At 42.2% G+C, this 25,374-nt stretch overlaps 1 protein-coding gene across 4 annotated transcripts in view; it reads right to left on the reverse strand.

The window, feature by feature from the left end:
* The window catches only part of map3k15 (mitogen-activated protein kinase kinase kinase 15), a 150,248-nt gene extending 127,559 nt beyond the window's left edge, over nucleotides 1-22,689 (reverse strand). For 2 of the 4 annotated variants that reach the window (XM_059968014.1, XM_059968013.1), the window contains exon 1: nucleotides 22,067-22,677. In XM_059968014.1, coding sequence (XP_059823997.1) covers nucleotides 22,067-22,397 — 331 coding nt within the window. In that variant the 5' untranslated portion in view covers nucleotides 22,398-22,677. Of the gene's footprint in view, nucleotides 1-22,066 lie in introns of all 4 variants that reach the window. The other 2 variants (XR_009511766.1, XM_059968015.1) reach the window with 2 other exon arrangements.
* Nucleotides 22,690-25,374: the final 2,685 nt, after the last annotated feature.

A 25,374-nucleotide genomic window follows, 5' to 3' on the forward strand; every position in this document is an offset into this window, starting at 1 on the left:
TTAGCTAGCTCTCACTGGATACCATACACTGTAACCTTCCAGATTAGCCTATGATTCAAGACTTTGTCAAAGGCCTTATTAGGTCCATCCAGAAAACCTCCACTATAGTCATCAATCCTTTTACCCAGTTTCCCACGAAGTCAGACCCTATTCACACTACCTTCCTATCAAATCCCCAGACCTTCTACCACTCACCAACACACTTGGGACAATTTACAATAGACAACCTTTGGGATGCAGAGAGAATGTGCAAACTCCTCACAGAAAATAAAGGTCAGGAAGAAATTCTGGTTGCTGGAGCTATGAGACAGCTATGGAGCTATCTGTGCCACTGAACCGCCCAGCTCTCTAACAGCACCGCATTTACAGGTTGTGTAAATGTTGTAATGTTGACAATATATATAAATCATTCTCTTCCACCTCTTCATTATTTTCTGCTGTCTCACGGTGGCATTTTCGTCTGCGGTTCAACAATAACATTTAAAGTTGAGATAAGCAGTGGAAGCTAGTACAGTCAACAGTGTACTTTGTGTTTAATGACGTTGAGAAAAAGAGCACAAAGCATTTACACAGCAGGGTTGCACATGGGAAAGCAAATCCTCAGAAACTCAGATGCAACTGTCATTTTATAATTAAATAATTTGTATCAGCAAGTCAGCAAACATTCCATTCCTTGAAGATGGCTTGACATTGGAAAGAGGAACAGCAGTAACTTGTAACCATGAGAAAGGAAATGGTTCTGACCTTAACGGAAGAGGTCAACATCCTTGAGAAAGGAAGGAACAAGGCACTTAGTGACCTAGAGTAACCAGCACTAAGAACATAGAGTTCAGGGAGGGTGCCAAAGAAGGGGGTCCGGCCTTTGGAATGAAAGCCTTTCAAAACAAGTTTATAGCACAATTTTAAAAAAGACAGTACGTTTCCTTAAAAGGCAAAAGCTCCATGTGAGATTAAGTAATGTACGTTAACAATCAGCCAAGATAAACATCTTAAACAAATCCAAGGAAAATCCATGGAACTGAGTAGTTATAGTCACAATAGGCTACAAATAAATAAAAGGTGCCTTGTTAAATGAGAACTACGCATTATTACATTTTGTGGAATGAAGAGAGCCAGAAATAAATAACAAGCAACTCATGGCTAGGACATAACTGAATTCATATTTTATGAAACAGCAATGGAGAAAATACAGAGATTTATAGTAGACACATCTCCAGCACCTGATAATTTCCATCCCAGGGTGTTAAAAGAAGAGGTGGATAAATTAAAGGCATATTGGTAATCTTTATTTTCAAATACACCACTTCCAGATTTGAAATATTAGTAATGCTGGCCAACTATGGCAGACAAAGAAAAAAGAAGGAAATTAATAATTAACTTAACATTAGCTTTTGAGAAATTCTGAAACCTAGAATCAAAGACCAAGAAAAAAAAAGTTCAAGCAAATAAAATTTGGAAATCTGAAGCATAAATCAGGTCTCTGCAATCTCATTTAATTCAGTTAAGCACAGATTGTTTGAAATTATTTTAAGCAATTTTAAAGTCAGATTCAAATGTTCATCTTTACCAATAAACTCATTTCCAGCAGGGTTCAACTTTTAAATCCATTAAGCAATATATTTTGCAGGAAAGGTGTAAGGATTGTCATATCTTGAAATTTGTCAGCAATTAGCCAAATTAGATTAGCCTGATGTAATCGTGACTCAGATGGTGCCCCAGTGATCATCCATACCTGTCATATAGGCAGAGTAAAGTTGGCACTTTGTGTGCATCCAAAACAACAAATGCAATCCGACGCATTAACATTTCCATGCTCCTTCTTATTTGGGAGGTGGAAGCTAACCCAATTTAACTGCAGGGATCCCTGAACTAAACACCCACCACCCTTCACCCAAACTATAGTGAAAGGAGTCTTGCTTTAGCCAGAAATTAGTGAACTAACCTCCTTCTCCCAACTCTGTCTCCTTGTCTAACAAAGGCTACAAGCCCCACTTCCTCATTTTGGTGAATGCATGCAGCCTAACCTAACCAGTGTAGCTTCAGGTATACATAGGATCAAAATGATCCTATATAAAGCAGAAATACAACTCTACTCACCCTGTGGATTGCAGAAGCCAGTTCATAAACGTTGACACAAGATATTATTACCAAATATCACAGTAAGTAGATGAGCAGCAAATAGCAGGAAAGTTATACTAGCTTCACCAGATATACCAAAATGAAATAGGGATCCAACAGTTAAATTACGAGGATAGTTGGATAAGCATAATGAGCTTAGAAGGTTGGGATTTGATATAAATGGCCTGTGTAAAGTAACAAAGGGATTTAATCAGTTAGATATGGAAAAACTGTTTTTATTTTCAGGCAGCGCAATATAGTGGGGGGGGGGGTGTGTGAAATATGACTACATTGTGTATTTTCCAGAACAAGCACATTAATTAATACATGTAATAATTAATACATGTTCCTTGCTTCTGAAAGTATCTTCCCCCTGCAATCCTTCTGAACATTAGAATATGCAGTCTCCTACAGTACCTCTCTCTATATATATATATACATTCAAAGTTCAAAGTAAATTTATTATCAAAGTACATATATGTTACCATAAACAACCCTGAGATTTGCTTTCTTGTGGGCATACTTAGTAAATCCAAGACCTTAATAGAATCAATGAAAAGCCACATCCAACCGGAGAAACAATCAATGTTCAAAAGACAACAAACAGCGCAGATACAAAAAGAATAATAAATGAATCAGCAATAAAAATCAAAAACATGAGATGAAGAGTCCCTGAAAGTGAGTCCAGAGGTTGTGGGAACACTTCAGTGGAGGGACGAGTAAAGTTATTCCCTCTGGTTCAAGGGGCTGATGATTGAGGAGTAATAAGTATTCCTGAACTTGGTGGTGTGAGTCCTAAGGCTCCTGTACCTTCTCGCTGATGGTAGTAGTGAGAAGAGAGAATGACCTGGGTGGTGGGGGTCCCTGATGACGGATGATGCTTTCCTGTGACAACGCTTGATGTAGATGTGCTCAATGGTGGAAGGGACTTTACCCGAGATGGACTGGGCCGTATCAACTACATTCTGTAGGAATTTCTGTTCCATACCAGGCTGTGATGCAACCAGCCAATAGACTCTTCATTCCACACCTACAGAAGCCTGTAGGTGTCATGCCGAATCTTCGCCTACTCCTAAGAAAGTAGAAACGCTGCATTGCTTCCTTCATAACTGTATTTGTTGAGCCCAAGGCAGATCCTTTGAACTGATAACAGCAAGGAATTTAAAATTGCTGACTCTCTCCACCACTGAACTCTCCCCCCCCCCCCATGAGGTCTAACCTTCAGTTTCCTCCTCCTGAAGTCAATACTCAGCTCCTCGGTGTAGCAAACATTGGGTAAGAGTTTGTTCGTGTGGCACCATTCAGCCAGATTTTCAATCTCCTTCATATATGCTGATTTCTCACCACCTTTGATTTGGCCTACAAAAGTTATGTGCAGGAGTTTAACATTTGGTCAGATTTGGAAGGCCATACAGTCAAATCCTCAATGCTGCAGGGTGAGAAGCTACATGCGGGTCTGCAAATTCACTTTATTCATTTGCTAGATGACTATTGGTGGAGGACACGTGACTGGCTGCCATTAATTCTCTTACCCATCGTTGAGGCATAGTCCCATGTCTGTATGGAAGGGCATCAAGTGGCAGCTAAAACACATTCTCAATTCAGAATTATTGATGAAGATGGCTTCTTGTGAATGGGATTTTGCACATCTCACTAAAATTACGCTTGCATCATAACGATTACTCAGGGTGCAAAATGAGATGTGTATATTTTTTCATATCAGTTCCTGAAATATTATAGGAATGAAACAAGTGGAAACCAAACACATCAAGGTTTACTCCTGACCACACTTTAACCTCTTTAATGAATAAATGGACTAGTTCTCGGCTCCCAGAGACCAACTGATAATTACAGATAAGCGTTTTCACAAAGTGCTGATAGTTGCTTAAGAGACTTGTATAATTTCAATAGATGAGTTTACTGTATTATAAACATGTGCCAAAGTAAATGAAAAATAAGATACATACTTTAAAATAAATTGATTTATGTTAGCACCTTCCAAATGACATCATGTTTCTTTTTACTTTAGCTATCAAATCAAAAGGGTACAACATAGAAACAGGCTATTCAGCCCTCCAGTTCAGTGCTGACCATAAATGATTTGTTTACACTAATCCCATTTATTTTCCTCACGCTCCTATCAACTCCAATTGTCTACTGCTCACCTACAAACCAAAGGCAGTTCACATGGCCAATTAACCTATCGGCCTGCATAGTTTTTGGATGAGTGGCAATAAATGAGTGCTCAGAGGAAATCTATATGGTCACAGAGAGATGCAACACAAACAGGACAGGAGGTCAGGATTGAACCTAAACTGCTGGAGCTTTCAGACAGCTGCTCTATCATCTGCACTGCCCAAAGAACTTTGTTGAAAAGTTGCTACATCATAACCCAAGATTATCCTGCACCTACTTTCCCAGTGACTCTGTTAACGATCTTGATGACTTTATCACAGTCTGCGCCATCCTCTAGTCTAGACAGTACTTGCATTCAGCTCAGTGGAAATGTTAGAGTAAAACAGATACAATCAACGTAATAACTGGAATCCTTGAAGAAACCTTCGGAGACAAGGTCTTTGTCAACATTACCTTAATAATTCCATAATGTTTTACACAAATGCGGATTTGATACCTTACAACCAGAAACATCCCCAATATTTTCCTTATTTTGATGTAGAGTCTGTGTGGATTGACCTGAGGAACAGTAAGGGTAAAAAGACCCTAATGGGTGTTGTGTACAGGCCCCCAAACAGTAGCGTGGATATTGGGTACAAGTTGATTAGGGAGTTAACATTGGCATGTGCTAAAGGTAATGCAGTCGTTATGAGAGATTTCAACATGCAGGTGGACTGGGAGAATCAGGTAGGTGCTGGACCCCAGGATAGGGAGTTTGTGGAGTGTCTAAGGGATGTATTTTTGGAACAGCTTGTGCTTGAGCCAACCAGGAACGAGGCTATTTTGGACCTGGTGATGTGTAATGAACAGGAATTGATAAGTGATCTTGAAGTAAAGGAGCCATTAGGAAGCAGTGATCATAACATGATAAGTTTTTATCTACAATTTGAGAGGGATAAGGGCAGATCAGAGGTGTCAGTGTTGCAATTAAATAAAGGAGACTACGGAGCCATGAGGGAAGAGCTGGCCAAAGTTAAATGGGCGGATGACCTGGCAGGAAAGACAGTGGATCAGCAGTGGCAGATATTCTTGGGCATAATACAAAAGATGCAAAAGCAGTTCATTCCAATGAGAAGGAAGGATTCAAAGAGGGGGAAGGGGCCACAGTGGTTGACAAAGGAAGTCAGAGATTGTATAGCATTAAAGAAAAAGAAGTATGACAGGGCTAAGATGAGTGGAAATACGGATGATTGGGAAAGTTTTAAGGAACAGCAGATCTTAACTAAAAAAGCAATACGGAGAGAAAAAATCAGGTATGAGCTCAGTCTAGCCAGGAATATAAAAGGGGATAGCAAAAGCTTTTTTAGCTATGTGAAGAGAAAGAAGATAGTTAAGAACAATGTTGGCCCCTTGAAGAATGAATTGGGAGAAATTGTTATGGGAAACAGGGAAATGGCAACAGAATTTAATGCATACTTTAGATCTGTCTTCACCAGGGAGGACACAAGCAATCTCCCAGATGTATGGATGGGCCAGGGTCATAAGATATCAGAGGAATTGAGACAGATTGACATTAGGAAAGAAACTGTGATGAGTAGACTGGTAGGACTGAAGGCTAATAAATCCCCGGGTCCAGATGGTCTGCATCCGAGGGTTCTAAAAGAGGTGGCTCAGGAAATTGCGGATGCATTGGTAATCATTTTCCAATGTTCCTTAGATTCAGGATCAGTTCCTGAAGATTGGAGAGTGGCTAATGTTGTCCCACTTTTCAAGAAGGGAGGGAAGGAGAAAACGGAGAACTATCGCCCTGTTAGCCTAACGTCAGTCGTGGGGAAGATGCTTGAGTCCATTATTAAGGACGAAATAGTGGCACATCTAGATGGCAGAAATAGGATTAGGCCGAGCCAGCATGGATTTACCAAGGGCAAATCATGCTTGACTAATCTGTTGGAGTTTTTTGAGGGTGTAACAAGGATGTTAGACGAGGGTAAGCCAGTAGATGTTGTGTACCTAGATTTTCAGAAGGCATTCGATAAGGTGCCACATAGGAGAATGGTGAGTAAAATCAGAGCTCATGGCACTGGGGGCAGGGTTTCAACATGGATAGAAAACTGGTTGGCAGATAGAAAGCAAAGGGTAGCAGTGAATGGGTGTTTCTCAGACTGGCTGGAGGCGACTAGTGGGGTACCACAGGGCTCTGTATTGGGACCACAGCTCTTTACGATTTATGTCAATGATATAGATGAGGGCATTGAAAACTATATCAGCAAGTTTGCTGACGATACTAAACTGGGTGGCAGTGTGACATGCGAAGAGGACGTTAGGAGAATACAGGGAGACTTGGATAGGCTGAGTGAGTGGGCAGATACTTGGCAGATGTCATTCAATGTGAATAAATGTGAAGTTATCCACTTTGGAAGCTGGAACATGAGGGCAGAGTATTGTCTGAACGGTGTCGAGTTAGGTAAGGGAGAAATGCAAAGAGACCTAGGAGTCCTAGTTCACCAGTCAATGAAGGTGAATGAGCAAGTGCAACAGGCAGTGAAGAGGGCAAATGGAATGTTGGCCTTTGTTACAAGGGGAATTGAATACAAGAGCAAGGATGTTCTTTTGCATTTGTACAGGGCCCTGGTGAGACCACACCTGATATATTGTGTACAGTTTTGGTCTCCAGGTTTAAGGAAGGACATTCTGGCAATTGAGGAAGTGCAGCATAGATTCACTAGGTTGATTCCTGGGATGGCAGGGCTGTCTTACGCAGAGAGATTGGAGAGATTGGGCTTGTACACGCTGGAATTGAGGAGATTGAGAGGGGATCTGATTGAAACGTTTAAGATAATTAAAGGATTTGATAGGATTGAGGCAGGTAATATGTTCCAGATGTTGGGAGAGTCCAGTACCAGAGGGCATGGATTGAGAATAAGAGGTCAGTTATTTAAAACAGAGTTGAGGAAGAGCTTCTTCTCCCAGAGAGTTGTGGAGGTGTGGAATGCACTGCCTCGGAAGACGGTGGAGGCCAATTTTCTGGATGCTTTCAAGAAGGAGCTGGATAGATTTCTGATGGATAGGGGAATCAAGGAATATGGGGACACGGCAGGGACTGGGTATTGATAGTGAATGATCAGCCATGATCTCAGAATGGCGGTGCAGACTCGAGGGGCCGAATGGTCTACTTCTGCACCTATTGTCTATTGTCTATTGTCTATTGTTATGGATCATGAAGACGTCATTTAAATATTGTAGAAATTCCAGGAAAAGACAAACAAAATTCAGCAAGATTCTTCCCTTCCATCTACAGAAACAAAGTCTGACAAAAACTCAGTGCTGTTGCACTTAAAACCATGGAGACATTCTGACATTTATGTACAAAAGAGTGAAGATAATGCATGATACTGCTCATCTCTGACTATACTCTGTATTGATTTGCAGAATGAGGCATCTGAGAGCACTTCTTTTAATAATTATTTTTGACGATGAGGGATTCAGAACAGTCAGCAACTATTCAGAAACATCACACGATGACACTTGGAGACTGTCACACATTCATTGAGTAATACAGTAGGGAAACCAGCCCTCCCCACCCCACAGCCCAAGTCATTCATGTTGATTAAAATGGCTACCTAAGCTAATCCTATTTCCCTCCATTTGGCTCATTTCCCTCTAAAATTTTCCTACCTACATGTTCAAATGTTTAAATATTGTAGCTATACCTGCCTTTACAACTTCTGCCAGCGCTTGTTTCATATGCCTACAATCATTGAAAAATCTGCTCCTTTAATATGACCATAACCATATAACAATTACAGCACGGAAACAGGCCATCTCGGCCCTTCTAGTCCGTGCCGAATGCTTACTCTCACTTAGTCCCACTGGCCTGCACTCAGTCCATAACCCTCCATTCCTTTCCTGTCCATGTACCTATTCAATTTTACTTTAAATGACAATACCGAACCTGCCTCTACCACTTCTACTGGAAGCTCGTTCCACACAGCTACTACTCTTTGAGTAAAGAAATTCCCCCTCATGTTACCCTTAAACTTTTGCCCCCTAACTCTCAACTCATGTCCTCTTGTTTGAATCTCCCTTACTCTCAATGGAAAAAGCCTATCCACGTCAACTCTATCTATCCCCCTCATAATTTTAAATACCTCTATCAAGTCCCCCCTCAACCTTCTATGCTCCAAAGAATAAAGACCTAACTTGTTCAACCTTTCCCTGTAACTTTGGTGCTGAAACCCAGGTAATATTCTAGTAAATCTTCCCTGTACTCTCTCTATTTTGTACTCCCTATCTCTCTTATCTCACCTTAATTCTATGTCCCCTGCCTTGGGAAAACAATTGTGGCTACCTATCCTATCTATATCCTTCATAGTTTTCTAAACCTCTATAAGGTCACCTCTCAGCCTTCTTCACTCCAGAGAAAACTGGCCTAGTCTGTCCAGCCTGTCCTTATAACTCAAGGCTTCAGTTTAGGCAATAATCCTGCGAATATTTTCTGCACTATCTCCAGCTCAATCACATTCATCCTGCAGTATGCATCCACCAGCATTTCACACAATATTCCAACTGCTGCCTCACAATCTCTTTGTACAACCTAAGATGATGCCCCACTCTTGTCCTCAATGCCAATTATATAGTAGGCCTTCTTCACCATGCTGTATACCTCTCACTACCTCCATGGAGCATGTATGTTTACAATACAGCATACCCCAGGCCCTGCTATTCACTCTGCCTGTCTTGGCCTGGTTAAATTCCCCAAAATACTTTTAGGCATACACGCAATGTGAGGAATTCTGCAGGGAGATATCTAAGAGCTTTTGATTAAGACAACCCACAGATATTGAAGGAGTGGTATATTCCTTCCTTAATACAACTGTCATAAGTCACAGACAACCAACTCACTTTGAAGTAACTGTTGATTTATCTGGATGGGGGCAGCCAGCTGCATTGCTTGGTGATAGCTATAAACTACAGCAGCTACGTTGCTGTACTATCAGTCTGAGTTCCGAACCATCGATCAAGATGCACAAATTTCAATCCCAGCATGGAGCTGTGGAATTTAACTTCAAACAAATTCCTAAACCCGTATATTTAAAGATGGTCTAATGCCAGTCACAGGACCGTTTAGCTGACAACGTTGTGCTATCTAGAGAAACTTTCTCCACAATCCGTTTAACCCTTCCCTACCACATAATTTATAACCCTCCATTTTTCCTGCACCGAAGTCTATCTGAGAAACTTTTAAATAGCTCTATTATATCCACCAAGCCTGCCAGCATATTCCAGGCACCGAGGTAACATTCTGTAAAAGTCCACCTCTGGTACCTCCTTAAGCTCTCCTCCACTTGCCTTAAATGGATGTCCTCTGGTGTGAGCCATTGCAGCCCTGGGAAGAAAAGATGTCTATTCTTTCAATGGCTCTCTTAATCTTCCGTGAAGTAACTTCTCATCCTCCTTCACTCCAACGAGGAAAGCTCTACCTCTCTCAACTTTCCCTCATAAGATATGTTCCTTAATTCAGGCAGCATCCTGATAAGTCTCCTCTGCCCCTCTCTTATTACAGAAACATCCTTCCTATAACGAGGCAACTAAAACTGGACACAATACTCCAGGTCTGGTCTAACCAGAGTTTAATAGAGCTGCAACATTATCTCAATCCCCTGACTAATTAAAGACAGCACACCACATGTCTTGTTAGAGACACTAGCAACTTCGAAGGATCTGCGGACTTGGATGCTAAGACCACTCCATTCCTTCTCCCTGCTAAGAACCCTGCCATTAACCTTACACTTCGCCTTCAAGTTTGATCTGCCAAAGTGGATCATGTCATGCTTTTCCAAATTGAACTCTACCTGCCACTCTTCAGCCAAGTTCTCCACATTGACTACATCCCATAGTAACCTAGACAACGATCCACACTATGCACAACATCTCCAACCTCTGTGTCACCTGTAAGCCTAATAACCCACCCCTCCACTTTTTCATCTAAATCATTTATAAAAATCACAAAGAGTATGGGCCCTACCTAGAACAGATCCCTGCAGGACACCAACGTCCAGATAGAATACTCTCCATCCATTACCACCCTCTGCATTCGGGGAGCAAGTCAATTCTGAATCCATGCAGAAAACTTCCTACAAATCCCATAATTCATCACTCTCTGAATGGGCCTACCATGAGAAACCTTGTCAAATGCCTTACTAAAATTCATGTACACCACATTCACTACTCTACCTTAAATTAGTTTGTCATCTCATCAAACCTTAATCAGGCAGTGGGTGAATTTTAAAAACACTCAAAACTGAGTGCCTCATCCAAGTTCAAACTAGATATCCTATCCAAATATTAAAAAGGAGAGGCGCATCATAGTTGCATCACATATCATTCACACTGTGAGAATAATGTCAAAACATGGGACAGAGTGAACTACAAGTCTATCCAAAAATTGCATCAAGGGATAGAAGAGATGGAAGATGAAGTAAATACATCGCCACAAGTGTACTCCAGATACTGTCAGAAAACATTAGGTCCAGAAAGCCAGTTATCAAGTTCCAAGGACATAGACACAGTCTGAAAAAATTTCAAAGACCTCACATGCATTCAAAATCAGTGAACCCATTCAAACCCCACATGTTATCAACTGTCACATTAACCTCAGATACTGGTCCCTGCAGACCACCAATATTGTGAACATATAATACTGGGTTTGAGTCCCAATTGTTGGTAAACAATCTCACACACACAGCCCTGCCACAAGAGCTGCAACTATAAGTCTAAGCTTACACACACTACAAGCTGTTTGGCAAGGTGTCCACACTACATTGGCATCTACTCTGGCAGCAACTTGGCTTCAGAATTTTTGTCTTTGTTTTCAAACCCTTCATGACTTCACTCCTCTTCATCTCTGATTTTGGATATTTGAGACCAGGCTAGAAACCTATCTGGGGTGCCCCCGGAATCCACTTAGGAGATGGATCAGCAATGGGGAATCAATCATTAAATATGGAATGGATGGATGGAAAACTTGGAGGAGTAACAGGTTGGAATAGGCTCTTCTCCAATTGGAAAGCTCTATATCCTAACACTGCTCATGAACAGCCAATCAACGTTTCATTTATTTTATTTTCACATAGTTTGGCCTCCTTATAAAATTAGCAGGTACTTTTAGCTTGAATTATGTTACATGCAAAGAAAATAAACTATGTCTCAACAATGGAAAGTCGGATGTTAACTGCTCATGATCACCAATAAAATATTGAAACAGAATCCAAAATTAACTGTTCTAAAAATAACCGGAAGGCTTTACATGGAGGAATTATAATCTCTTGTCAGTTCTGAACTAACAAAGGGCTGGCTTCTTCTTGTATCTTATACACTATACAAAACATAATGTTATTTCTAATTGTTTGGTCCCTCAAGTTAGGGCACCCCCTCAACTTTATCATCTATCTGACATTTCTGGAATGTGCACTTGCTAACTGGTAGAAAAGAACAGCACAAAGCTCTCCTGCATATTACAACAGATTTTTCTTTTGGTCTTAAACAATATGTATCAATGAGAATAATACTCCAGTTTCTGCATTTCATAAATGCAAACCAATTCCAAATATTTACAGTCATCACCCTGGTTGCTCATTGGCAAATTATTTTCATCTGAGAAGCGGGATATGGAAGGAACAAAAGCCATTTCCTTTGCCATCCTGCCAAATATTCAAGCCCTTAATGACACTGTATATGCTGCTGTGTTGGCCTATATTTAACCCGTAACCAAGATGACATTAAAATTTATTAATTGCAGTGATGTTTGTGGAGCTGTGCTGCTCTGTAAAGCCAGTGCCACCTTTCATTGCATTCTATTAGTCCCTGCAGAGTAGAAAGACTTCATTGGTTGAAATGTCCTAAAATTGTGCAAAGTGCGATTTTGTCACATAATCAAGGGGAATCCAAACCAAAGCTATTTCCTCACCTGCTCCACTTCACAAAAAAAATCTCTCAAAATGTTCCATAAAAGATGTAGTGGTCCATTTAGGGACCAACGATGTAGGTAAGGTGAGTGAGGGGGTCCTGCTTAGAGAGTTCAGGGAGTTAGGAGTGAAGCTGAAAGGCAGGACCTCCAGGGTGACAATCTCGGGATTGCTACCTGTGCCACGTGCGAGTGAGGCGAAGAATAGAATGATTATGCACATTAATATGAGGCTGAGAGCATGGTGCAGGAAGGAAGGGTTCAGGTTTTTGGATAATTGGTCTTCGTTCCAGGGACGTTGGGATCTGTTTCGAAGGGATGGTCTACATCTGAACTGGAGGGGTACTAACATTCTTGCAGGAATGTTTGCCAGCGCTGCTCGGGGGGGTTTAAACTAGATGTGCAGGGGGCAGGGATCCAGAATACGAGAGAAGATGATATGATGAAGGATAAGGGACAGGTGGGGAATACACGTTTCCCAAATATTAATTGTGTAAAGGAGAAAGGTGAGACAGAACATGTGTTGGAAAAGTTACATGTACAGAGGGTTGGTCAGAAGGAGCATGGGATTAAATGTGTAGAAGGTTTGGGTGAGAAGGTCATCAAAATTCTTGAGAAGGTCTTCAAAATTCAAGGTGCAATTAGCCCGATGAAAGTTCAAGGAGCTGGGTTAGGTACAATAGACAGTGTTTTAAACAAAGAGAGGAGGAATGGGCTAAGAATTCTATACTTGAATGCGCGTAGTGTCAGAAATAAGACAGATGAGCTTGAAGCTCAGATGAAAATGGGGAGCTACGATATTGTTGGGATAACGGAGACATGGCTGCAAGGGGATCAGGCCTGGGAATTGAGTGTACCAGGGTATACGTGCTATCATAGAGACAGAAATATGGGAAGAGGGGGTGGGGTGGCCCTGTTGGTGAGGAATGAGATTCAGTCCTTAGCAAGGGGTGACTTAGGAACGGGGAAGTAGAGTCTGTGTGGATTGAGCTGAGGAACAGTAAGGGTAAAAAGACCCTAATGGGTGTTGTGTACAGGCCCCCAAACAGTAGCGTGGATATTGGGTACAAGTTGATTAGGGAGTTAACATTGGCATGTGCTAAAGATAATGCAGTCGTTATGGGAGATTTCAACATGCAGGTGAACTGGGAGAATCAGGTAGGTGCTGGACCCCAGGATAGGGAGTTTGTGGAGTGTTTAAGGGATGTATTTTTGGAACAGCTTGTGCTTGAGCCAACCAGGAACGAGGCTATTTTGGACTTGGTGATGTGTAATGAACAGGAACTGATAAGTGATCTTGAAGTAAAGGAGCCATTAGGAAGTAGTGATCATAACATGATAAGTTTTTATCTACAATTTGAGAGGGATAAGGGCAGATCAGAGGTGTCAGTGTTGCAATTAAATAAAGGAGACTACGGAGCCATGAGGGAAGAGCTGGCCAAAGTTAAAAGGGCGGATGCCCTGGCAGGAAAGACAGTGGATCAGCAGTGGCAGATATTCTTGGGGATAATACAAAAGATGCAAAAGCAGTTCATTCCAATGAGAAGGAAGGATTCAAAGAGGGGAAAGGGGCCACAGTGGTTGACAAAGGAAGTCAGAGATTGTATAGCATTAAAGAAAAAGAAGTATGACAGGGCTAAGATGAGTGGGAATACAGATGATTGGGAAAGTTTTAAGGAACAGCAGATCTTAACTAAAAAAGCAATACGGAGAGAAAAAATCAGGTATGAGCTCAGTCTAGCCAGGAATATAAAAGGGGATAGCAAAAGCTTTTTTAGCTATGTGAAGAGAAAGAAGATAGTTAAGAACAATGTTGGCCCCTTGAAGAATGAATTGGGAGAAATTGTTATGGGAAACAGGGAAATGGCAACAGAATTTAATGTGTACTTTAGATCTGTCTTCACCAGGGAGGACACAAGCAATCTCCCAGATGTATGGATGGGCCATGGTCATAAGATACCAGAGGAATTGAAACAGATTGACATTAGGAAAGAAACTGTGATGAGTAGACTGATAGGACTGAAGGCTAATAAATCCCTGGGTCCAGATGGTCTGCATCCGAGGGTTCTAAAAGAGGTGGCTCAGGAAATTGTGGATGCATTGGTAATCATTTTCCAATGTTCCTTAGATTCAGGATCAGTTCCTGAAGATTGGAGCGTGGCTAATGTTATCCCACTTTTCAAGAAGGGAGGGAAGGAGAAAACGGAGAACTATCGCCCTGTTAGCCTAACGTCAGTCGTGGGGAAGATGCTTGAGTCCATTATTAAGGCCGAAATAGTGGCTTATCTTGATGGCAGTAATAGGATTAGGCCGAGCCAGCATGGATTTACCAAGGGCAAATCATGCTTGACTAACCTGTTGGGAGTTTTTTGAGGGTGTAACAAGGATGTTAGACGAGGGTAAGCCAGTGGATGTAGTGAACCTAGATTTTCAGAAGGCATTCGATAAGGTGCCACATAGGAAATTGGTGAGTAAAATCAGAGCTCATGGCATTGGGAGCAGGGTTTCAACATGGATAGAAAACTGGTTGGCAGATAGAAAGCAAAGGGTAGCAGTGAATGGGTGTTTCTCGGACTGGCTCGAGGTGACTAGTGGGGTACCACAGGGCTCCGTATTGGGACCACAGCTCTTTACGATTTATGTCAACGATTTAGATGAGGGCATTGAAAACTATATCAACTATATATAAGTTTGCTGACGATACTAAACTGGGTGGCAGTGTGACATGCGAAGAGGACGTTAGGAGAATACAGGGAGACTTGGATAGGCTGGGTGAGTGGGCAGATAATTGGCAGATGTCATTCAATGTGAATAAATGTGAAGTTATCCACTTTGGAAGCAGGAACAAGAGGGCAGAGTATTGTCTGAACGGTGTAGAGTTAGGTAAGGGAGAAATGCAAAGAGACCTAGGAGTCCTAGTTCATCAGTCAATGAAGGTGAATGAGCAAGTGCAACAGGCAGTGAAGAGGGCAAATGGAATGTTGGCCTTTATTACAAGGGGAATTGAGTACAAGAGCAAGGATGTCCTTTTGCATTTGTACAGGGCCCTGGTGAGACCACACCTGGAATATTGTGTACAGTTTTGGTCTCCAGGTTTAAGGAAGGACATTCTGGCAATTGAGGAAGTGCAGCGTAGATTCACTAGGTTGATTCCTGGGATGGCAGGGCTGTCTTACGCAGAGAGATTGGAGAGATTGGGCTTGTACACACTGGAACTGAGGAGATTGAGAGGGGATCTGATTGAAACGTTTAAGATAATTAAAGGATTTGATAGGATTGAGGCAGGAAATATGTTCCAGATGTTGGGAGAGTCCAGTACCAGAGGGCACGGATTGAGAATAAGAGATCAGTTATTTAAAACAGAGTTGAGGAAAAACTTCTTCTCCCAGAGAGTTGTGGAGGTGTGGAATGCACTGCCTCGGAAGATGGTGGAGGCCAATTCTCTGGATGCTTTCAAGAAGGAGATAGATAGATATCTGATGGATAGGGGAATCAAGGGATATGGAGACAAGGCAGGGACTGGGTATTGATAGTGAATGATCAGCCATGATCTCAGAATGGCGGTGCAGACTCGAGGGGCCGAATGGTCAACTTCTGCACCTATTGTCTATTGTCTATAAAACTATTATTTGAAAGACAAAGCTGCAGGCCATTTGCGGCACAGCAAAATTTTCCTTAGTCCTTGGTGCATCACAAATCAACATCAAGCTAGAACCTTCCCAGATTTGAGATCCATAATATTAGCCTTGATCCTTCCTCTAGCCTCTCTCTTGACCGCCTATGGACAATGATGTCTGCTCACACAATACTAAACCCTGTGCTTATCTATTCCAGCAGCAGACCCCATGATCCAAAGCAAACACTCCTTGGATTGGTCCAATGGACTTGCGATGCACCAAGAGACGTACATTGAAAAACAAACTGATGGTTACTGGAGTCTTCCTGTAAAACATGCCTCAGACATGGTTTAAATATTTTTTTTAATTGTAAAAAGTTTATGTACCTCCTGCTATTTTATCCCCCGAAACAAATATCCTGACTATCCCTGCTATTTACCACAATAAATAGAAGTGAATATTACTTTGACACAACTCAATGAGGAAGACTAATGTTAGTGGCGTTGGTTGAGGCATTAATACTGCTAGGTCTCAGAGAGAACTCTTTTCTCTTCAATATGAGCCTAGCAAGTGTTGCAGGTGTAACATCCCATTCAAAATTTATCCATTTCAGGACTGTGTGAATTGTGCCATTATTGCCGTTAACTACTGTAGTGTTATCTAGTACAATTGCCATACTCTAATCACGCAGTGACACAATTAGGATATGATGTAAAGTTCAGAATCTGCTCATGCAGATCACCTTGGCTGCATTAATCTAGCACGGCCCAACCGAGATATCACTGTCCCACTTTACGCAACTTGAGGGAGAGGCAGGTTTCACCTAAGAAATTATGACATCATAACTTTCCCCTTTATTGATCACAGCACTTGAGTTTGGACTTAAACAATAGACAATTGACTGTGATCATTAAACTTTAGTGAAAATGGCAGAAGCAAACCAAACGATAAAGAAGTTTAGACAGTACAGTGTGGAGTATCTGGAATATTAATTTATACCTACACCATGCAACCAACAGCAGCCATTGTGTTTGTAGTGTGAAACTGCACTTTTTCAAATGAGGCAATGAAACCTTCCAGGCTTTTTGAATATTTGAAGAAAACATACTCTGATAAAGTAAACAAAAACTTGGCTTATGTATTTTCAGTCACTTCATCATGAAAACTTTCAGAAATCAGAAACAAAACATATTTGTTTGCACTTCACAACAAAATGTTTCGTACATTTCTTTGCTCATTGATAAATCTGGAAAGCCTCACGCAATTGGAGAAGAACTGATTCTGTCAGCAGGAAGGGATGCTCTGCATATGGTTTTGCATTAGTCACCAGATCAAATAATTAAAGTCTTTCCGCTCACCAACAACTCCATTCAAAGACAAATAGATGAAATGTCTGAGAATGTGGGGGACACGTTTTCCAACATAATTAGGACAACAGAATTTGCTCTGCAGTTGGATGAGTCAACTTTGCAAGGTAATGAATATTTGCTTCTTAGTTATATTAATTTCATAAAGCTGTAACAAACATAAGATGAAGCAATATAATAATGAATAGTTGGGCTACGAAGGTACGTGCTAAAATGGTCAATGAAAATAGTTTTTACTGTTAAAGAAATAATTTTATTTGTAACTTTATAAAGATTTGAATAATTTTTGCAATTATTTGTCACTGCTTTGAACTTGCAGTTCCTACTTTCTTTCACTTCACATTGTAAAACAAAATTCTTCATTGTTTTTATGTACTGCCCGAAAGGGGGAGGGGGCACTGGGGATGTGGTCTGGGAGCCAAGAGGGTAGAAACCCAAAAAGGGTTGGTAACCACTATTCCAGTTTATCAACACAGAAATCATAATACTGCTCGACATTATTGGAGGGTAAGGGTGGAATTATATTTCCTAGACAATGGTCAATAATCACAACTTTCCATATCATTACACCACATCATCTGCACATGCACCTAGAAATGCAAGTTGAAGAATAAATTGTGTGTTTTTGATTTACTCCCCACCCACCACTCCAGAAAAATTTCATGAGAGTAAATTGTATTCTGTATCTCAAACTTTTTGGCTCTATAAGCCATCATCATTCTATAGTTTGCAAGCTCTATAAGGAGGAATGTCCATAATCCAAATGGCAATAACACCTGTAATAGCAATTTATAATTTTCTCCTAATACACCCTGCCTCACACTCTCACATTCTCTCTGTCTTCCTGTGCACTAACGGATACTACACCATTCCTTTTCTCTACCGACCCTTTGAAAATTTCTGACCTTTCCTCTTTGGGTGTTTCCAAGTGTATACCAGTCAGCGAGAGTTCTCAGCCTCTCCTGCTGCGCCTTGGCCACAATACGCTGATCTGCTATCAGTACTTCCAAACTCAAGTTAACATCATGCAAGGCTTCAGACCCAACACCTCCCCGTCGCCTCCATGTCGCAACATAATTTATCCTCAAGGCATCGTTCAGGCCATTCAGCAGCTCCTGCTCTCCGGAGAGCCTATAACCAGTGCACCCTTTCCCAAGTTCTGCCTACTCTCATCCAGCATTCAACTGCTGAAATAGCCCATGTCAAGCATCGCACCTTCTATCTTTCCAATGGTAATATCACTGCTGTTGTCCCAACAATGATGAGCTGCTGCCTTATATCCTGGAGTATTAAGGCCAGACTTTATCCCACTACATCCATATTAGCCATTTTGCCCATTTCAACAAATCACAGAGCTGGTTGCTACTGAGGGCTGCACCTATGCATTGCTCAGAAAACATCATATCATTACAGCCTGATTAGTCCGTATCTAAACTGCTCACACATGCTCCAGGGCATCTCACCCTGATCTGCATTCATGGTTTTCTTTTGCTGTGTCTCTTTAACAGCTTTACAGCTTCTGATGCCCCCCACATATGCTAGCACCATGAACATTAAGTAACTCCCATCGTACTGCAGTGATTAGTTCAGTTATCCCTCTCAATAAAGTTAAAATATTCACAACACCTGCTAGTAGACCCTTCAAAACTCATCTCTGCAAACACACAACTTAAAATACACTCTTCTTGCTAGTTCTTTCTTCACTCACATTACAAACTCACCCCAGGGGGTGTTAAACTTGGCTCCATACAGTTGGATCTACTTTCAACCACGCACACCTGTTGCATTGATTCAACTTCTAGCTTTTCTCCTCTCTACCAGAGCTGCCATTCTATCATTTCCCTCATCTTAAGATGCAAACCGTGTGCTCCTCCATAGCTGAACTCTCCCCAGAATCCATCCGTACTGGTGCCTGGCCATCACAGCCCGTACCATCATCACATCTTGTTTCACACAGAGAGACAGAGTTCATCTCACCATACCCGCATGCCACGGGAACATCTGCTCTCACCTTTCTTAGACAGAGATACAGTCCACTTCACCTTGTTCACATTGTTGTCAGTGTCGGTCCTAGTGTGGCCAAATCGCTAAGTTTTCCATTTTCTGAAATTTCTAGAGCCTGTCTGACCAGTTCAAGGTTTCAACCCAAAACACTGACACTCCTTTCCTCTCACAGATGCTGCTCAACACTCTGTGAGTTCCTCTGGCATGCTGATTGTTGCACCAGTGACCTTCATGGGTAAAGCCAACATCTCCAGGGCATTGAATAGTTCTTGGATCACTATCAAAATAAACTCTAAAAGCACACAGTTTTTTTTAAAATCTCAATCCAATTGTTGTCCATGATAAGTACCTGGACTCATCTATATGTACGGGAACATCTGCTCTCACCTTTCTTAGACAGATGTACAGTCCATCTATTGCACTCAGCATTAGTTTCTATACCACATTACTGTAGACCATTAAAAATGATTTGAGATCCAAAAGGGAATTCAGCAAAGCTGAGAAAGTGCTTACTGACATGTAGCTGACAACTCCCACTCCAGCTGTACAACAAACTCCACTTAATATATCCAATTCAACCTCTTCATTCCCCACTCTCAGGTATAGACAGTATCTTTATTGGAACATCTCAATGGCAACTTTCTAGTTTTTGGTAACTTTCCTGAACTGATATACCATGGATACCTTCCACAAGTTTGCCTCTTGATTTGAGGCAAACAGAACTACTGTCTTTACCTGTAGTCATCTTCCTCAGAGTGATACACCCCATGCAAGTGGTTGATAATTTAAATCTACTAACAATTGAAACATCCATTTGGCTGACACGATTATACTGAGGTAGGGTAGGTTCTATGTTACAGTCTTCCTACCCTCAGCATTCACATGAGCTACAATTTCCCCACCATAATAATGTGAGAGATCAATGAGTCTGGATTACAAAGAAGCCATTGCCATCCCTTTGGGGTTTCTCCCCATCAGCACCTGATGAGAAATATTTCATGTTCTTCCATACTATTAACCATTCTGCATTCTCCCTCAGCCATCAGACCCAGCGTGGCAGCATTGTTTGCTTGAATTTCCCCACTTGCCAGTCCATACACCAAACTATTTTGTAGTGCCTGGTCTCACCAAACCTGGAAGTTACAGCTTTCAGCCAGTGCCTTTAACCTGATAACACAGTCAACTACCATCTCTTCTGGTCCCTGGTAACACATGGCCAACACACAACTCACAGAGAGACACTGAATATAAACAACCTATCAATACTCTCAGCTTCCTTGAATGGGACTTGATCAATGTCCGGTGGTGCTGATAAACTCAATGTTATTTTCTACCTTATCCTGCACCAATGGCAGGGTTTGCAGGCCATTACTTCCTACAAGCAAAGACTAACCTCGTGAACGGCTGTGATGCTCCACTCCCACATGAGCTCAACATCATTTATGCACGCTTCAAAACGGAGAATAAAGTTATACCTGTGTGAATCCCCACAGCATCTACTGCCCCTCTGATCTTTGCCTTCGAGGCCAATGTCAGAACATCTCTCAAGAGGGTGAACCTTCTCAATGCATCAGGCCCTCACTGTGTAACTTGCAGGCCACTAAAAAGCCTGTTCCAACTAAGTGCTTCAAGGACATCTTCAGTCTGTCACTACTGCAGCTGGAGGTTCCCACCTGCTTCAGAAGGGCAACAGCCATACCAGTGCCCAGCGAGAGCATGGTGAGCTGCCTCAATGACCATCAGGTAGCTGCATTCACATCTACTGTGATGGAGTGTTTTCAGGGGTTGGTTGTGGCTCGAATCAGCTTCTGCTTGAGCGAGGACCTGGACCCACTGTAATTGCCTATTGGTCTGCAGCGGATGCAGTCTCACTGGTTCTGCACTCAGTATTGGACCACCTGTACAATGGCAATACCTACCTATCTCAGACTGCTGTCTATTGATTACAACTCAGCCTTCAACACAACTATACCCTCAGTTTGAATTAAGAAGATCCAAAAGTTGGGCCTCTGGACTTCCCTTTGCAACTGGTTCCTTGACTTCCTCATCAGAAGAACACAGTCATTGCACAGAGGCAATAGCATCCCCTGAACACTTGGCACACCTCAAGGATGCCTGCTCAGCCCACTGCTCAGCTCTACTCTCAATACACCCATGACTGCGTGGCGAGGCACAGCGCAAAGACCATGCATAAGTTTGACGTTGACACTACTATTATTGGCAGAATCTCAGGTGGTGATGAGAAGGCGTGCAGGAGCGAGATAGATCAGCGGGTGGTGTCGCAACGACAACCTTACACTCAACGTCAGTGAGATCAAGGTATTATTTGTTGACTTCAGGAAGGGGAAGTCGAGGGAACACACACCAGTCCTCATGGAAGGCCCTGCAGTGGAAAGGCTGAGCAGTTTCAAGTTCCTGAGTGTTAACATCTCCGAAGATCTATCCCGGGCACAACATACTGACGCAGTCACAAAGCAGACACGACAGCGGCTAAATTTCATTTGGTGTTGGAGGAGACTTGGCTTGTCACCAAAGACTCGCGAAGTTCTGCAGTGGAGAACATTCTAACTGGTTGCATCGGCGTCTGGTGTCGAACGGACACTGCACAGGATGGGAAAAAGTTGAAGAGGATTGTAAACTCAGCCAGCTCCATCATGGGCACCAGCCTCCCCAGCAAATGTTTTGTATTAGATTTGATGGTTTTTCAGTGAATAAGTTAATATTTTTATAAAAGTATTTGTTTCAATACTTTAATTTTATTAATAAAATACTTTATTACAAAGTCATTTATTAATTGCAATCGTAAAAAGGAAATATTTACGCTGTAAAAGGATGAATAGCCAGTGTCTTCTTTTTTTGTTACTGTAAGTTTCCTTACTAACCTGCATTGTAGAACGAGTCGAGGACCATCGCCTCTCCGAAGTCGAGCTTCCCAAAAGGGAAGGTGGTGAGCTCGGTGTCCACGCTCCGGCACGCCCGCTCCAGACACTGCAGCGCTCCCCACTCCGGGCTCTGCGGCTTGGCCGTCTCGTTGAGCACGCAGACCGCCTGCGGACGCCACGACCAGGACGACGCCGCGACCTCGCACCCGGAGCCGGAGCCGAAAGCCGCCTGCCGCTGGCCGGCTCCCCCTTTGCCGCCCGCCTGATGCCCGCACACTGTACCCTGACCCGACTCTGACCAGAGGCTGCGGGACGAGAAGTTCCTGTTCATCTCTATCCAAAGTGAAAACCAGGGTTTTCAGGGTCCACTCATTCACAGTACAAGAGTCGGTGCGATAGTGTCGAAATACCGATGAGCTGAAGTCCGTATAGCCTGAACAGACAGAGAGCAGCACCCCCTGTCACCGGGGTGGAATCATCCAGCCGGCGGCCGTGAAACTTATTTCTTCGTCTTAACTAACACTCGGCTACCCTTCCGTTTTTAACTCGCCCCTGCCTTAATCCAGCTTCCTCGTAAAGTGCACCAAAAGACAGAATTACTGTAAACTCTCAGCAGGCCAGGTGGCACCTGTAGAAAAAAAAGACAACACTTTGGGTAACGCATGCAAACTGAGGCGGGCTTTAATTGCAAAAAGTTGTCAGAAGGCTCGAAGAATTTTCCAGCCTTTAGACCTGAAAAGCTTTTCCATTCTGTTTCTCTTTCCACAGATGCTGCCAAATCTCCTGCATTTCTGACATTTTCTGCACTTATTTTTGATTTCTGCAGCCCTTTGGATTTTGTTTTTTTTTAAACATACCTATGCTTAGAGGTTAATAAGACTTTTGTTTTAGGAATTAACGATGTTATAGTGTCTCCTCATTTTTGTCTCTGACTCTGAAACCTTGGTGGTGGTAAAACAAATGGCACCATCTAGCTGGATCTAGCTGGATGAGACCTGATCAGGGGTTCCTAACTTGTGGTCCACAGGCCCCTCCTTTAATGGTAGGGCTCCGTGTCGTAAGAACGGTTGTGAACCCTAAAGCCAGATTCATTGCCAGATCTCAAACTGCTGGTGCAGAAAGAAGATGGATTTTGATAACAATGGCAGAAGATGGACAGTGGAGTAGATACTTTACTTTGTCAGTCATGATTAATAAGCATTGTTTTAATTCTCTGAAGCTATATGCAACTATCCTCCACACTTGACATTTTTCTGGAAAGTTATGACTCCCTCATTGGGAAAAGCTTCTGTTCTCTCCACACTTTAAGCAACTCAGCTTTCAGAATAAATTGACTTGGATGAGTGCAGAGTAGACCCTTGCTGTGAGCCACAGCCTCACCACACCTCCAGTTAATGTTTTGCGTATTGAACTAATGAAATCTTGCCATTGTAGGGACTGTTGTTGCTCACAAATCACATAAAAGAGGTAGAAGAACCAGTAAGTCATACAGCACGGAAGACCCAACTCCTTCGTGCTGACCGAAGTCCCAACCGGAGCTAGTCCCATTTGCCCACGTTTGGTTCATACGCTTAAAGATCTTGCCTAGTGATGTTCTTGTCCAAATGCCATATAAATGTCTAATTCTGTCTGCCTCTGGCAGTTCATTCCACATACCCACCACACCCTGTGTAAAATGCTTCTCAGTCCCCTTTAAATCTTTCTTCTCATGCCTTAAAGCTGCACCTTCTAACTTTAGCCCTGGGGAAAAATCTGTGACTACCTATCGTTACCTCAAGGGAAAGCAGCTCCAGCTTATCCAATTGCTCCTTATAATTCAAGCGCTGCAGTACTGCAACATTCCTGTAAATATTTTCTGTAGCCTCTCTAGCTTAATCACATCCTTCCTTCAGCATAGCAGCCAGAACTGCACACAGTGTAAGTGCAGCCTAACTAACAATCTGTACAATCATAACATGACATCCTAACTCCTTTACTCAACGCCATTGGACAATGGGGCGGCACTATAACGTAGCGGTTAGCACAACACTGTGCAGTACCAGCAACCCGGGTTCAATTCCCGCCACTGCCTGTAAGAAGCTGCATGTTTTCCCCTTGACCGCATGGGTTTCTTCTGGGGGCATTGGTTTCCTCCCAGAGATGTACCTGGTGCTAGATTAACTGGTCATTGCAAATTGTCCTGTGGTTAGGCTAGGGTTAAATCGGGGTTATCAAGATCTGTGGTTCGAAGGGTTGGAAGGGCCTATTCCATGCTGTTTTACAATAAATAAGCATACCATATCATCTACCTGTGTTGCCACTTTCAGGGAAAACTATGTACTTGTATCCAGGGGTTTTACTGTTCAATAGCACTGCACTTAAGGCCAATCAATCACTGCATATGTTTTTGCCTGCTTTCAGTTCCGAAAATATGTACTTTGCACATGTCTGAGTTAAATTCCACCTACTGTCCACTGGCCATTTTTCCAGTTGATTTGGATGGTGTTGTAACTTTAGACTCCTTCATGGTCCACTGTACTACTAATTTTGGTAACTTTTGCAAACTTAATTGTCATACCATCTACATCCTCGTCCCAATTATCAATATATCTGATAGACAACAAAGGGCTCTGAACTGATCCTTGCAGCAAATGAAAGCCCTTCACCAGAACAGAGAACATTTCTTCAGCCTTACAAATGACCCTTTACTACCATTCTCTGCTTCCAACCTCCAAGCTAATCTTGCATCCGATTTAATATCTGATTCTGGAACCCATAAGGTCTAAACTTCTGGATCAGCCTATCGTACTTTGATCAGTTGAGACAAAGGGTCTGTTACAGATCAGTATAAGCCTATGAGTCCTATGAATCTATAGCAGTTAAATATATATAACAGAACATGAAATGGTACAGCATAGGAACAGGCCCTCTGGCCAACAATGAGATGCTGAACCAAATAAATTAAAAATCAAATGGCCAACCAAACTAATCCCTTATGCCTACACAATGTCCATATCCTTCCATTTTCATCGCATGCATGTGCCTATCTAAACAAATCTTAAAAGTCTCTAATATATCTACCTCTTCCACCACTCCAGAGAGCACATTCCAGGGACCCAACACTTTTCTGTGTAGAAAAAACTTGCCCCTCACATCTTTGAAATTATCGCACTTCTTAAATGCATGCCCTCTGGTATGAGATAGTTCAACTTTGGGAAAAAAGATATAGTCTGTATACACTATCTATACCTCTCATAATCTTAGAAACCTCAATCAGATCTCCCCCCCCTGCCTCCAACAATCAAGAGAACACAACCCAAGTCTGTCCA

The sequence above is a fragment of the Hypanus sabinus genome, chromosome 4 (genome assembly GCF_030144855.1).
Source record: "Hypanus sabinus isolate sHypSab1 chromosome 4, sHypSab1.hap1, whole genome shotgun sequence".
In the NCBI taxonomy this organism is placed as follows: Eukaryota; Metazoa; Chordata; class Chondrichthyes; order Myliobatiformes; family Dasyatidae; genus Hypanus; species Hypanus sabinus.